The 13,495-nt window shown below is 40.4% G+C and overlaps 1 protein-coding gene across 4 annotated transcripts in view; it reads right to left on the bottom strand.

The window, feature by feature from the left end:
* Positions 1–200: 200 nt before the first annotated feature.
* The window catches only part of LOC115374425 (sodium-driven chloride bicarbonate exchanger-like), a 46,608-nt gene continuing 33,313 nt past the window's right edge, over positions 201–13,495 (bottom strand). For 3 of the 4 annotated variants that reach the window (XM_030073337.1, XM_030073348.1, XM_030073357.1), the window contains 14 exons: positions 13,221–13,395; positions 12,299–12,432; positions 11,800–12,045; positions 9,825–9,930; positions 8,875–9,036; positions 8,273–8,386; positions 7,725–7,886; positions 6,957–7,208; positions 6,546–6,614; positions 5,574–5,747; positions 5,358–5,480; positions 4,555–4,619; positions 3,670–3,780; positions 201–1,764 (listed from right to left, as the gene is read on the bottom strand). In XM_030073337.1, coding sequence (XP_029929197.1) covers positions 1,689–1,764; positions 3,670–3,780; positions 4,555–4,619; positions 5,358–5,480; positions 5,574–5,747; positions 6,546–6,614; positions 6,957–7,208; positions 7,725–7,886; positions 8,273–8,386; positions 8,875–9,036; positions 9,825–9,930; positions 11,800–12,045; positions 12,299–12,432; positions 13,221–13,395 — 1,969 coding nt within the window. In that variant the 3' untranslated portion in view covers positions 201–1,688. Of the gene's footprint in view, positions 1,765–3,079; positions 3,118–3,669; positions 3,781–4,554; positions 4,620–5,357; positions 5,481–5,573; positions 5,748–6,545; positions 6,615–6,956; positions 7,209–7,724; positions 7,887–8,272; positions 8,387–8,874; positions 9,037–9,824; positions 9,931–11,799; positions 12,046–12,298; positions 12,433–13,220; positions 13,396–13,495 lie in introns of all 4 variants that reach the window. The other variant, XM_030073366.1, reaches the window with a different exon arrangement.

Genomic DNA, 13,495 nt, shown 5'->3' with positions numbered 1-13,495 from the left:
TTGTAAGCACGGTGGTGGAGAGTTTGGAGACTCTCCTCCAAGCCTGGTGTCAGAAAATCTATATCTACATACATACTCAGTTGGTAATTCAACCTCTGTGGAGGAAGGTGAAGGCAAAAAGAAAACTCTCACAGGAATCAGTCAAACATCACAACACTCATTTCTTATTCAATTTCTGAATTCAATTCTGTGAAGCAAAGTGTGTTTGATATCTCTTTATTTGCGCTCTCTCTCACACTCTCACTCTCATGTAACAAATTACAATTTAATAACAGATCTGAATTAATATTTCATCTATACAGATGACTTAATTTATTAAACATAAGTATACAGCTATCACTACCAAATTTAAGGCAGATTCCACACATAAGTGGTCAAAATATTTCAGAATGATATAATTTTGACCCATTATTAGTTTTTCTAGTCATCTAAGAACCATCAATTAGACAGTACAATGGGAAAAGAACATCTACAACAAAAAACTTGCCTTCAACACTGTTTCCAAGTTAGTAATATATTAGTAACATTTTACATGAATAAAATATACTATGTATTGTACATTGTTAAGAGTCTTTACCATTTATTACATGTTGCCCTTCTCAGAAAAAGGTATTATTGCATCTCTAGAAGTAACCATGGACGGACAAGTTTGCCTCACCTTTGTGCAGGTGTTGTATTTTTTGAAACAATTAAGTTAGATGTCAACACGTTGAGGGTCATTTGGAGGGGAGATCACATGTCCATGGATGACACTTACTGACAAGATGACAGAAAGAGTTATGCGGGTGAAAAACATACAGCTTCCTACACGGTCACCCTAAAATTAGGCGTTTGCAAATTTGATGATTTGAAAAAAGCCAAGGCCAAATAGCTAGAGATACACAAAGTTCCCAGACTAAGCTGCCATGCTAGTCTACATGTGTCATTTTCCAATGAACTGCCCAAAAGAAAATATTGCCCTTAACTCATTGGAGAAATGCTATGCTGGAGGATAGACATTTATTTGTAAAATGATATGGAGAAAAATCTGGAGTGATAAAGCATACAATGAACTGTCACTGTCACAAAAACATTAAGATATACAGAATATATAAAATGTATATTTAATACTTTCCAAAAAATTTCCTAGATTTTCTATATAGCCAACTATTTTAGATACCAGTGACTTAGATTAGTATTGGCAAATATCTATTCAATCTTAAGTGTTTTTATCGTGAGGTGCACCCATTTAATAGTGGCATTAAATATTACATACAGGTTCCACAAATTGGAGGTTTGCTCTAGCAGATTTTCAGAGGACAACTCGCGGTTGTTGTTGAAAAAATATAAAAACATACAAAATACAAGTAGATTTAAAAATCTTTGTTTAAAATGTTGACTGGATTGGCCCATCGACAGCAGTGAAGTGTCAAATAATTCTCGCTTTGCTCCTTCTGTTGCTGGTATCACCACACATTGATATACATAGAAAAAAGAACACAAATGTTTCTCGGTTCATCGTGTTAATACTGTTTCTAACAAATTTTTCTTTCTTTTTTTTTTCTTTTTTTGTACACAACTTGCACACAGACTTACATGACAAAAACGCACAGTGTAGCACAGTACAGAGGTGGTCGAGTGTGGCACGGTATAGTTTTTTTGATCTATTTTTTTGACCGACAGCGCGGTGGCACAGCCAGTACGTGTCATCACAAACTTGTCTCCCTGTCCAAGCTCTTCTCGTGTCTCCTCCGCTTGTGTCGCTTCTCGCCACCACTGGAAACGCTGAAACAAGCCAAGCAGAGTGTCACACAGGGAGCAAGAGAAACAAGGGGAATTTAGCACTGAGCTGGCCGGCGGAAGCACTTGAGGCTAGCTCATGCTATCCATGCACTGCTTTGTTCATTTTGCTGTACTGGAATTGATCTTTAAAGGAACAGTTCACCCAAAATAGAAAAAAAAAGAAAGAAATTTTCTCATTTAATGCAATTTATCCACCCATCTAGGTGGATAAAATAACTCTCATTATACACACTCTGCATTACTGGTAATTCAGTTCCTGAATTCCCAGTACAGGGCGCCAGGTTCTGTCGACGGTCTTGGTCTCATGGTTTCACACTAACTCTGAACCTCGGTCGGAGCGTGTGTTCCTCAGGTTAGGTTATTTTCCACTGCTGTTTAAATTGTTAATACTTCTGTTTAAATTGTTCATATTTCTTCTACTTCTAAATTTGCACATTGACCTACCTCTATGCACATTTTATACACCCATGCACACGTTTTTTTCTGTTTTTTTTGTTGCACATTGCTTTTTGCACACTGGCTTGTACTTAGATCTTATTCTGTTGTACTTAGAACTTATTCTTTATTTTTTTTTCATCTTTTTTATTTTATTTAATCTGTAATCTGTGGATACTGCTGAAAAACTGTGAATTTCCTGCGGGATGAATAAAGTATCTATCTATCTATCTACTTGTTCAGACTGCGGGCAGGTCGGATTTGTTTCTTATTTCAGATCTCTAAGATATGAAATGATGAGATCAGATTTGTGAGTCTAGACATCACCAACCCATTTGCTCTATTTACATGTAAAACTCAGCACCTTTTTTTTGTATTTTGAGTGTAATGCTCCTTTAAAAACTGAGCGTAACTGTAAGTCAGTCCAATGTATTGTCAGCTGGCTGTCTGCAACACAAATTGCTCAGGAGTGGTCAGAAGCTCAAAGAACGCAAGTCACAAAACATGCAAATATGTCTTCGAAGCTGTCAGTGCAGTCTGCCTGGCAAGTAATAAAGTGCTTTTGATTTTTTACAACTTTTACAACATGCAAAGGTGCAGCTGGCATCATAAACAACACATCCTGGTAGTAGCATGCATATCCAGACCATGCTGTGCTGCCAGTTCGCGAAAGCATCCATCCATTTTCCTCATGTGCGTTTGTACATACAAAGCCTCAGCTGTCACTCCCAGCACTGAATCTTAACTCGCAGCACGGATCAGCACCATATTACCACCAGCGCATGCAACAGTTGTTGGCAGTAAACAGAAGACAAAGGACAAAACTCTCCATGCCGACAGAAAGGGACTGGGAAGGACTTACCTTTGGGATTTCAGCTTCTGAGAGGTTAGGAAGGGGAGCTTAGGGTTGGAGTGGAGTGAGAGAGGCAGGCAGGAGAGGAGATACTAGATTAATCTACAGATTCTGCGGTAAATTTATGGAGGGAAGGATTGCGCTGGAAAAATACACATGATGTAAAAAAGTAAATGTTCCAACAACTAACTAGAAGGTAGTCTTCAACTTGCTGTTACTCTGAAAAACATCATCCCTGTTACAGTGCTTCAACTCTAAGTGAAGCTGATTGCTTGACCTTGCAAACTCACCCCTGGGATTGGGAATTATGGCAAAGTTAATTTCACACATGGCTAAAAACAATTATGGCCTAATAAAATCAACAGTCTAGGTCTGTACCAAAATCGAATCAATTTCTCCCTCACCTAAAGCGAATCTGTCCTGCAAATTTTATGGAAATAAGTTTATAAATTTTTGAGATATCTTGCTGACTCATGCATGAAGTAAGTAAGGATTTGCTTTATGCATTATTTTGTATACAGGCCAACGATATTGATTTGAATATGTGAGAGTAGCACGTTTAAGGCAGAAGACGAAGAAGAATGTTTAAAGAAACTAACCTTTTAGCGCTGGGCTCCTTCTTAGTGCTTTCAGGGTTCACGCTCTTCCACACGTTTCCGAAAGAGCCTTTGGACATCTCGTCAGTGATGTTCACCGTGGCAGGGTCACTCCTTCGAACATATTAGAGAGGAACCTTTTAGAAAAGTCTGTTACTTCAAAGTATGTGAACAGTTTGAAAAGTTTTCTCCAAAGTAGTGCACATTAATAATAAAAAAAATAAAGGAGAGAAAGCAAGAAAGACTGACATTCAAGCAGCTGGAACTGAACAAAGTGGCAACGCATGTTTTAGAGGAAATGAACACTTCTTTGATCGGTGAGATCACTTGCCTGAAATTATCTGTTATAGGTCTGCTGAGTCTTACCACTTAAAATTTGTGAAACTTTGAAATATGATGTGGCACTGACCACACATTGCTAAAGTGTTTGGATAGACTTTTAATGACCTTATTACCATCACAGCCATTTAAAACTTGACTCTGGGGAAATTCAGAACAAGCCTAGATATGTCCTATTGAGATGCACATAAAATGCATTAAAAAAGCTATATATTGGGCAACTACAGCTATACCCTAATCTAGACAGTTGAATAGCAGCCAAATAGCTGTTAGATTAGCCACTGTCCCTGCTTAATTCAAGTTACACTGTCATCATCATCATCATCATCATGAAGATCATCAACCCAAGATTCCTCGCTAATTTGATAGATGTTAGGTCTGTGTGAGATATGTGACACTTATGTGTTGACATAAGTAGTCCTAGTTTAACATACAGTGTGCCAGTCTTCCACAAAGAGTTTTCCTACCTGAGTGTGATCTAAATTCAAAATGTGAAACCTTCTTGGGCATCTAAAAGGCAGAGAATGTTTAGAGATTGAAATGACTTACTTGTAGTGTCCCTCCAGTGGCACTTGTACAATGCCTTCTTCCTCTGCAATGATGCTGTGCTCCTCCTGAGGAAAAAACACAGGAAAGACAACTGATGATCTTAAACACAGCAATGCAGACATAACTGCTGTATATTACCAGTGAAGTGACAAAAATTTTAAGGTGCAAAAGATTTGAAAGAAAAAGAAAAAGAAAAGAGTAAAAGCTATTTGTTTTGGGGATTGCCTCTTTATGGATTAACCTTTCGGTCATGCTGATGTGAAACCCAATTGACCAGCTAAGTTGGCCAAATTTTGAAAAGCAACTAAAGAGGCTACTACTGAAAATATCTTATTTATTTTATCTAGTTTTATGAAACATAAGCATTTACCAAGTGTGGTTTAGATGTAACTGTTAGTACTTATGTGCGTGCAAATAGTGTGTGTATATCAGCATTGGGTTGTGCCTAATGTATATTTTATGTGTGCATAGCAAAAATTTTTCATGGTTATTGAATTAGTGTTGGTTTTGTGATTTCTATAATGTTTTAATTATGGTTGGGGATGGGTGGGGAGAGGAATGGAAATGTATTTATGTATGCATGTATGTAATATGGACTCCAGGAACAGTAGCTGTTGTAACGGCTAATGGGGATTGAAAATAAGCAATAAACAATAGAGGATGTGTTTTTATTGTGTTATTATTACGGTGCAGATGGGTTCACACTGATGTCAGATACAGGTCACATACAGAACACTCAAGGCAAAAAGAAAAAGCAGAATTGAGTCACTTTCAACCTCAGTGTGAATGAAGCCATTGTCTACCTCTTGCTGTGCATCTTCAAGTTTCTTCTTCTTCCATTCTGGCATCAGGTCGTCCAGCCAGCTCAGTTCTCTCTTGGAGAAGATGAAGTCAAGCAGCTTCCGAATGAACACCAGAGCTAAGACCTGAAGCAACAGAAAAGGATGGATATTAAGCATGTAGGTGCACAGGCAAGCCCTGTACGTACACACACACACACACACACACACACAGGTTACCATCATAGGAAAGACGATGGCAGCCTTAGAGGTCTTGATGACCCAGAGCAGGACAAGGCAGCTGAGCTGGACGATGGTGAAGAGGTGCACCTTCCTCAGTGGGACGTGGCGAAGGTAGATGAAGTCTGGCTGGTGCTTCGCCGGCATGCCAAACAGCTTTAGACGGTCAAAGAACTGCATGGATACAGACGTACATCCATTTACGATAAAATCAGCCTTTACTGTCACCCTTAAGAGAAATTTGTCTTGGGCATTCGAGAGAGCACAGTTAATGTAACAGCAAATAGTCTTTCCATATACACACTTGGAGCACTTCTCCTGCATCTATCCTGGATTACTGCTGCTAATAAAAATGCTAAGTTGAATGTAATATTCTGTAATGTGCACATGTGCGAGGAGGTGAGTTACTACAAGTGGAGTACAGAGTGCTTGGACACCATCCAGCTAACATCAACCACATGAGGCCGCGTGAGGAGAATGAGAGCACTTCATTACGGCACCTTTGATTCCCATTGAGCTTTAAAATAAAATGTTGAATAAAGTGACAGATCTCTAGTGTACAGACTGGAATGATTCAATCAGTCACTTCAGAAGAATCAGCCATCGTATGTGGGTGCATTTGAATATGCTAATTTATCCATGTGGCTATGTCTATTGCGTTATTTACAACTATACTGTTGCTGTGTTTACAAAAGTGCACAAACTAATGCTACGAATTGCTGCTATTTTATTCTTTTTTTATCCTTTCTTCTCATGAAATCATGTTAATATTTTGCACAGTACTTTTACTGCTTGTCTTAATGAGTTTTTTGTCATTTAATAGAAGTACAGCCCACTGCAGCACTATTTTGGAAAATACTGCACATGAAGTTTCTCATTGTTCTTCTTATCATCATTATAGCTGCTACAACTACGACTTCTACTGCTAACCCTATTGCTAATGCTGCTATTACTGCAACTTTAGGAGCTCACCTGAATGCCTCTGAGTGAAGAAGCCCCCATGTATAAAAACACACCGTACAGCACTGGCATGGGGATGAACTGGAGACAGAGAAATATTCAACATCAGGGACAGAAAGTATTTCATAATAATTGCATCAACAACTCAGCTAGTGCTCAGTCATAGGACTAAATTTAGTCTCAACTAAACTCTTTCTCTTGTCCTAACTGATATTAAATGTATTGTCTTCTAAGTATGGCATCTCTAAACAATAGAACATCAACACAGCATCCATTTCAATGCCAACAAATAGAAATTAAATTGTGATTAGTAAGTATTAAGGATAATTATGAGTAATTAAACAAGCTGCTGAGTCCAACAGTTTGTTACAGATCAGGATGTATGGCTTGTTGTAATGCATGATTTGACCCCTGATCCCTGACCTTTAGCATAGAGGTCATGAAGACGGAGCAGCCCATCAGAGTGAAGATCATGAGGCCTGTGAAGCGCTGTTCTCGAATCCCCAGGAACTTGGGCTGCTCCCCGGGGGCCGAGCACTCCGACTCCAGCTTCAGGCTGTTCACGTGGGAGATGGAGAGGACGGTGGCCGCCACGAACCACGGCAAGCCCATGACTGAGCACACGCCCAGCATCACCCCCACCACAAACAGGTCCAGGTGGTAGCCACAGCCTTTCTGCAAGAGCCAGACAAGGGACACTGGTGGTTAGAATGATAAAAATAATGCTACTGTAAATATTTATTGATTTTTTTGCTGGCTCCCCTCAAGGAAGTTAGAGGTCAGAATCAGCAACAGAACAGCAGCCTCAGAGATGGTAGATACTCAGTCCCATTGTTAAGGATTCTTCAATAAGGTGGATGTGCTACTACCACCTCTATTATTACAACTTCTACTATAAAGAGGTAGAGGAGGAACAAAATCAATCACAAGAAGTAGAGAAAGAAGAGGAAGAACTTGCTAAATTCTCATTTTGGCCTTTATTCTGTAGCGTATTCTTTAAATACACTCTAGTGCTGGTTAATAATAGCTAGTCCATTTGCAACCATTTCCTTTCACAAATGAGAGAAGGTGATTGAAAGAGTGTTATTCTGAAGGCAATGTTTTCAAAAAAAAAAAGCTTTTATTCCATTTTTTTTTTTTTTTTTTTTTTTTTTTGCGGCTAGGCTTTTAACACAGGGCTTTGAAAAGCACCTTCAGTTTGTGCTCCTTCCTGTTGATAATGACAGCGGTGATCTGCTGGTCCATGAAGATGAGGATGGTGCAGAGCAGAGCAGGGATGAAGGTGACGATGGTGGTCCACCAGGGGTTGGGCCCCACTGGGTTTATCACCCAGCCACGATCATCTCTGGTCGGCTGGAGAGAGAAAAACAGAAATCAATACTCGGTTGGTCTTAAGTGGTGTCAGTGTTGTCTCGTTGGAGTAATAAATCTGTTCCAACATGTGAGGTAAGGAAAGTTAATGACACTGTAGACTGAAATATTTGGAATATATATCAGCTTATATGATTAATGTACACTGCACAATTTCCTGCTATAATAAATATCTACTTGCATCCTAATTAAGAAACCTCTTTCTTGTTATTCTAGATATATCCTACTTCTGCATTTACTGTCTTTTAAGTTTGAACTGTTTTGCGATATGTAATTAGAAACGAGATACATAAGTAATGAACTTGAGGTCTTGTTTACTTATGTTTGAAGAAAATGTCTGTAGTATGAAACCTTTCATTTTGACTTACTTTGAACTTGCTGGGGACCTGTAGCTTTGGTGAGGGGATACCCAGAGCATAATCTATCAAAACCATGGTGAGGATGGTGATGAAGACAGCAAAGTCACTGATGATGGACCGCACCTTTAGGAGGAAGAAACCAGCATATTATTGAGGAAAAAGTCCACATACTGTATCATTCAAATGCCTGTCAGACCACAATGTAGTATGCATGCATCACCACAAGGAGGCACTGGTATACTACAGATTGACGTGTCAGCATCACCCCACACATTAAGCAGCTCATGAATGTCCTCTCAATGATAAATCATAGAAATTGCACAAATAGAACGGCCACACAGACTGCAGAATCCTTTGCCATTTCAGTTGACACCGCCAGTAGGTGGCAGCACAATCAAGTTTCCTCTTAAAATATCACCCACCGACCGAAAACCACATGTGGCAGGTAGATCAATTACAATTTAATTTCTCCACCACGTGACGCATAGGAATCAGTGTCAGTGTCAGAGACAGTGTCACTTTAAACCATAAAATTAATGAAGTTTAAAGGAACGGAGATCAATACAAAGAGAGAAAAGAGAGAGAATGGTGTGTTGGTGTCTGACATTTACCTTGGTGGGGAAGTAGCGGCTTGTCTTGAACTCCTTGAGGAAGGCAGACATTATGACAGTGGAGAAGAAGAGGACCACGCACCAAAAGAGGACATCGGGGATGTAGGGACCATGGGGACCACAGGCGCTGCCCTCAAACTCCCCGTGCAGCACCTCACACTCCTGCAGGCACCGGAGAACATGACGGCGATGATGATGATGAATACGGTGAAGATGGCGATCATGAATCAGTGTTTTATGCCACTTTGCATTCATACGACATCATTTCTTCAGCTCTCTGCAGTTCACAACCTGTGTTATTGTGTAACCACTGCTGCTTCATGTTTATGGATATTCAGAGCATACAGGATGATTAGTGTGTGTCTGTGTCTTGCTATGTTTGCACAACTGCGCACTTCTCGTAATCTCACATGGCCTCGCCCCCTGCAATATTTACCGGCGCATGTGTAGGAGTGACACAGCACGCTTCCAGTGCCATGTCTGATTTATGGTTGACAGTGTGAGAATCGTCTCGTCACGGCGCGTCTCCATGCTGATTCTGCACAGCTAAATCCATGAAATCCTGCCCACATGTTCCTAATCCTCCTGTAGTCTTTAGCTGCTTTTTGATAATGCAAAGTGTGGACAAAGCATGACACAACACAGAATCGGAGACTGTAAACAATATCTCGAGCTCTCTAGGTATCTCGGATAAGCAGTTATGGGTGATCTGACGTGCAAGCTCACATTAAAACTTTTCTGTTTGCTTTGTGTGCCTTGCCTCCTTGCCCCAGGATGAAAATTTGGCTGATGCTTCTCAAGTCTTTACAGCTTACAGATCCAGAGGAAGACGTCAGATTAGAAGTGTAGCTGAACTGCGAAAGCCTGTTCCGTCTGCATATCTCGAAGCCAAAAATAACCTTTGCCTCTATCTATCCTTTACATTTCATTAAATGTCTACAGGTTCTTACATGGACTTCCAGTGAGGTCCAGTTGACCTGAGAGGCCGTGATGTTTCTCTCCTCCCAGTACCGCAGAGTTTCGTTGCTGGGGTCCCTGGGCTCCACACATGCACACCTATGGAGTGGAACATCAACATGCACACATAGAAAAACACACACAGCCTTAAATACATTATTAATGCCAACGACTAATGACTGTACGTATAGGCTAAGTTGAGTTATCGGAACTCCTAGCAACTTAATTCAATGGAAATACTGACAATACAGGAGATAAATGTATGAGTGATTGTTTTAACATTAGCTCACTGCTTTGAATCTATTTATAAGTATGACATCAGAGCAATTTAATACTTAACACAAACCAAAATGTCTTTTTCATGACAGGATCCCACGGGAAAAATCTCTTCAAATTGCAACTTAATGAGTCCGCTTGAAGGTCCTGAACATGAAACAGTCTGAAAAGCCCTGCTCCGGCTGCTATGCAACTAGTTACTGTAGACTGTGACACAGCACTTCTAGGATTATAAGAAAAAAAGTCTCAGCCATCAACATGCAATGACATTTTCTGATGGCATTTTAGAAAACTCTAAATGTTAGAGTCCCCTGCTGTCCACTACAGAAGACAACCTCTTAGATTGACTGCATATTGACACGGCCAGCTTATCTGTTGTGGTAATGCATGCTCTTCAAACCCAGTCAACATGGGATTATTCACCATAACGCAAAATCCATTAGCAGGAGACTGGAGAGTGTGTGACAGTGCTGCACCATCTGCCCTTTCATGGTGGAGTAAACACTGGTCCCCTTAGCACATGCATGCAAAATGTGCTCATACAGTAACTGCACACGCAATACTGTGAAGGAGATGACGCCACAGCAAAAACATCAACAGTGCTCATGGCATAGAGCCACAGTTCCTTAAATGGAAACTGCAAATCAGAAGAGGAGGGGCTCCATAGAGGTCTCCAATAAAATGACAGGTCAAATTAATAGGTTAATAGCTCAAATTTATGTTTAAATCCTTTTGAACCACGAAAAAATCCTCAGAGTGGTTCTTTTATATGTAATTTTATCAAATTTTAATCTAAAGTCAAGTGTGTGTCTATTTTAAAATCTTTAGGAACCCATTATAAAGGAGACCAAAGATCACAACAGCTCATGAATACTTTGAAAGCTGGAAATATGAATTTTTTACAGATCCTTGAGGGAACTCAATTTGTCAGGTGGCTGCATCCATAGAGGCCAACACAAAATTTCCATTTACAAGGAGGCTTTCCATCTGTGCAGTTGGGGGAGCGACAGTCTGAAAGTTGGCAGGAGGTGTGTATGGAGGTTTACGGCTGATCTGCTCGGAGGCCAAAAGTTAAAAAAAAATCATTCATAAAACCTTCATAAAGGGGGGAACAAATCATCTCTAGTGCCGTTTAATTAACTCTGGTGTTTAGAAAAAATAGGAAAAAATTATATTCGCAAAAAAAGAGTTGTTATATATCACTTCCTATGTTCCTACAGTAAAGTTCCTACACTGAAAAGGAAAGCATCAACTGTTCACAAATTCATACCTTTCCCGACACTTACATTTAGATTAAGTTTTATTGTAAAGCGTTTTTTGGCAGAGACCCAAGCAAGCCTATGAAAATAAGCTACAAAATTTTACCTTTTTATATGTTCAGCCAAATAACAATAACCAGTGCATAAATATTTTGACATATCTCAATATTTCAGTAAACCATAAGCTGTAGAACAAATGATAATGTTGCTAAGGAAATACTGAGGAGTTGCACTTAAGAGTCTTCTTAAGAATTTTCTAAAATGTCTTCCTATGTCGCTTCTTAAGATCGATCTTTACACAGTCGTGAATCTGGCCCAGTGTGAGAATGCGAATGTGATTAACTGACTGTATCCCTACAACCACTGCCACAGGCCACAAATACACATGTACTCTGTCCACTTCTCTATTCGACCGACATGAAAAAGCACTCACCAATACTGTGTGAGTTTCTGGAGGTTGTTGTTCTTGTTGATAGGGTAGTGCTCCCCCAGGTGGAGCAGCTTCTCCAGGGCTTCATAAATGAATATGATGCAGATGAGGGCGGCGAAGGCCTCCTCAGTGAAGCGTGTGATGTAACAAACAAGCGAGCTAGCATCCGTAGCCACCAGCAGTAGACAGAGGAAGGCCGTCCACAGGCCGATACAGGCCCTCAGGGAGAGGTAGGAGAGGCCGTACTCCCTGACAGAGTCACACGCATGCACACACACGCGCACGCACACACACAGAGGAGTAGAAAAGAAAGGGCAGAAAATTAGATATGACATCCCTATTGAAGCAGACACAAGAGCGTGCACTTTGACTGACACACATCCGCCATCATCATGGAAATGTGAAGGTAAATGATGTACACATTCTTGTACAAAAACATGCAAAATGCTTCTCAACAAGGTAATATCCGTTTTAAGACTGAAACATAAAGGAGGAAACATACTTGCAGAACTTGAAGAGAATCTTCTCAAATACAAGCACGGGCCCTGTGCTGCCCAGTATGGTGAGAGGCTGCCCGGCAAACAGAGAGTAGGCTATACCGGTCATAGAGGCCCCAAATAGGGACTCAATAGCACTCTGGAAACAAAGGAAAGAATGCTCTTACTTGACTGGTCAACTTACATGACATGACTTACAAAATCCATCACATGTGGACTTGTCTTATAATAGAATAAAAAAAAAAAGAGCCGCCCAAAAATGGATCTCTTCGACTTGAGATATTTGAATATATTTGGTCAGCGCACCTTTGAGGTTTCAAAAGACATGTAATCGTGCAGGGTTTCAACATATTACATAGAGTCTCAATTTCTCTTATCATTACTGAGGCTGAGTTCATAAATAAATGTTACTGTAAAAATACCTGATGTATAAACAGCCACATCAGTTGTTACAAAAACTGGATTTCATGTAAAGGGGCAGAAGACAAAAGTGAAGGCGGCTTGGCAGATCCATGGTTTGATTCCTGAACTGGTCAGGGAAACATGCCTTTGAGCAAGACAAAAGCCCTGAGTGCTCCAGTGAAGCTACTGTTGCTGAATATAAAATCTAAATCTTGGCTGTTTCTCAACTGAAATAATCACTGTCATAAATGTATTTCCATGGAGAGAAGAAATGCTGTCCAATAACTTTAGCCGTAACCTTAATTTGGGGTCATCACAATCTCTTGGGACCAATAAAGATGCAGTGCATTTTTGAGACAGTTCCTCGATAAAAAAAAGATGAGCATACACACATCCCATGAATTTTTTAGCAGGCGGTGGAGTGTAGTTGAACTTGAAACTTTGTGTTGAGATAAATAAAATGTGTGGGAGCGGTGGCAGCAGTGTGAGGCGCTCCCCGTCTTTAATAGTGAGGCGGCTTCTTACCACACGTCCCTCTGTGGCCTCCCCCAGCAGACCTCCGAAGGTGATGACGGGCGACATGCAGGCGCAGTACAAGAAGAGGAAGGAGGCCAGACACTGCAGACTGACGGCATCTGCGTAGTCGGAAAGGTAGTGCGGGGCCTTTCGCTTGATGTCTAAGATTAACCCTCCGAACAACCTGTGGTGAAATAAGGACTCTGTGAGAAAAACACATGCAAGGAAAAGCATACTGTATACACAAACGCACATGCAACCAGTCGTACCCACAGAGACAGAGA

The sequence above is a fragment of the Myripristis murdjan genome, chromosome 2, assembly GCF_902150065.1.
Source record: "Myripristis murdjan chromosome 2, fMyrMur1.1, whole genome shotgun sequence".
Classification (NCBI taxonomy): Eukaryota; Metazoa; Chordata; class Actinopteri; order Holocentriformes; family Holocentridae; genus Myripristis; species Myripristis murdjan.
The sequence above is the reverse complement of the archived record's forward strand: the minus strand, read 5'-3'. Positions and strand labels throughout refer to the sequence as shown.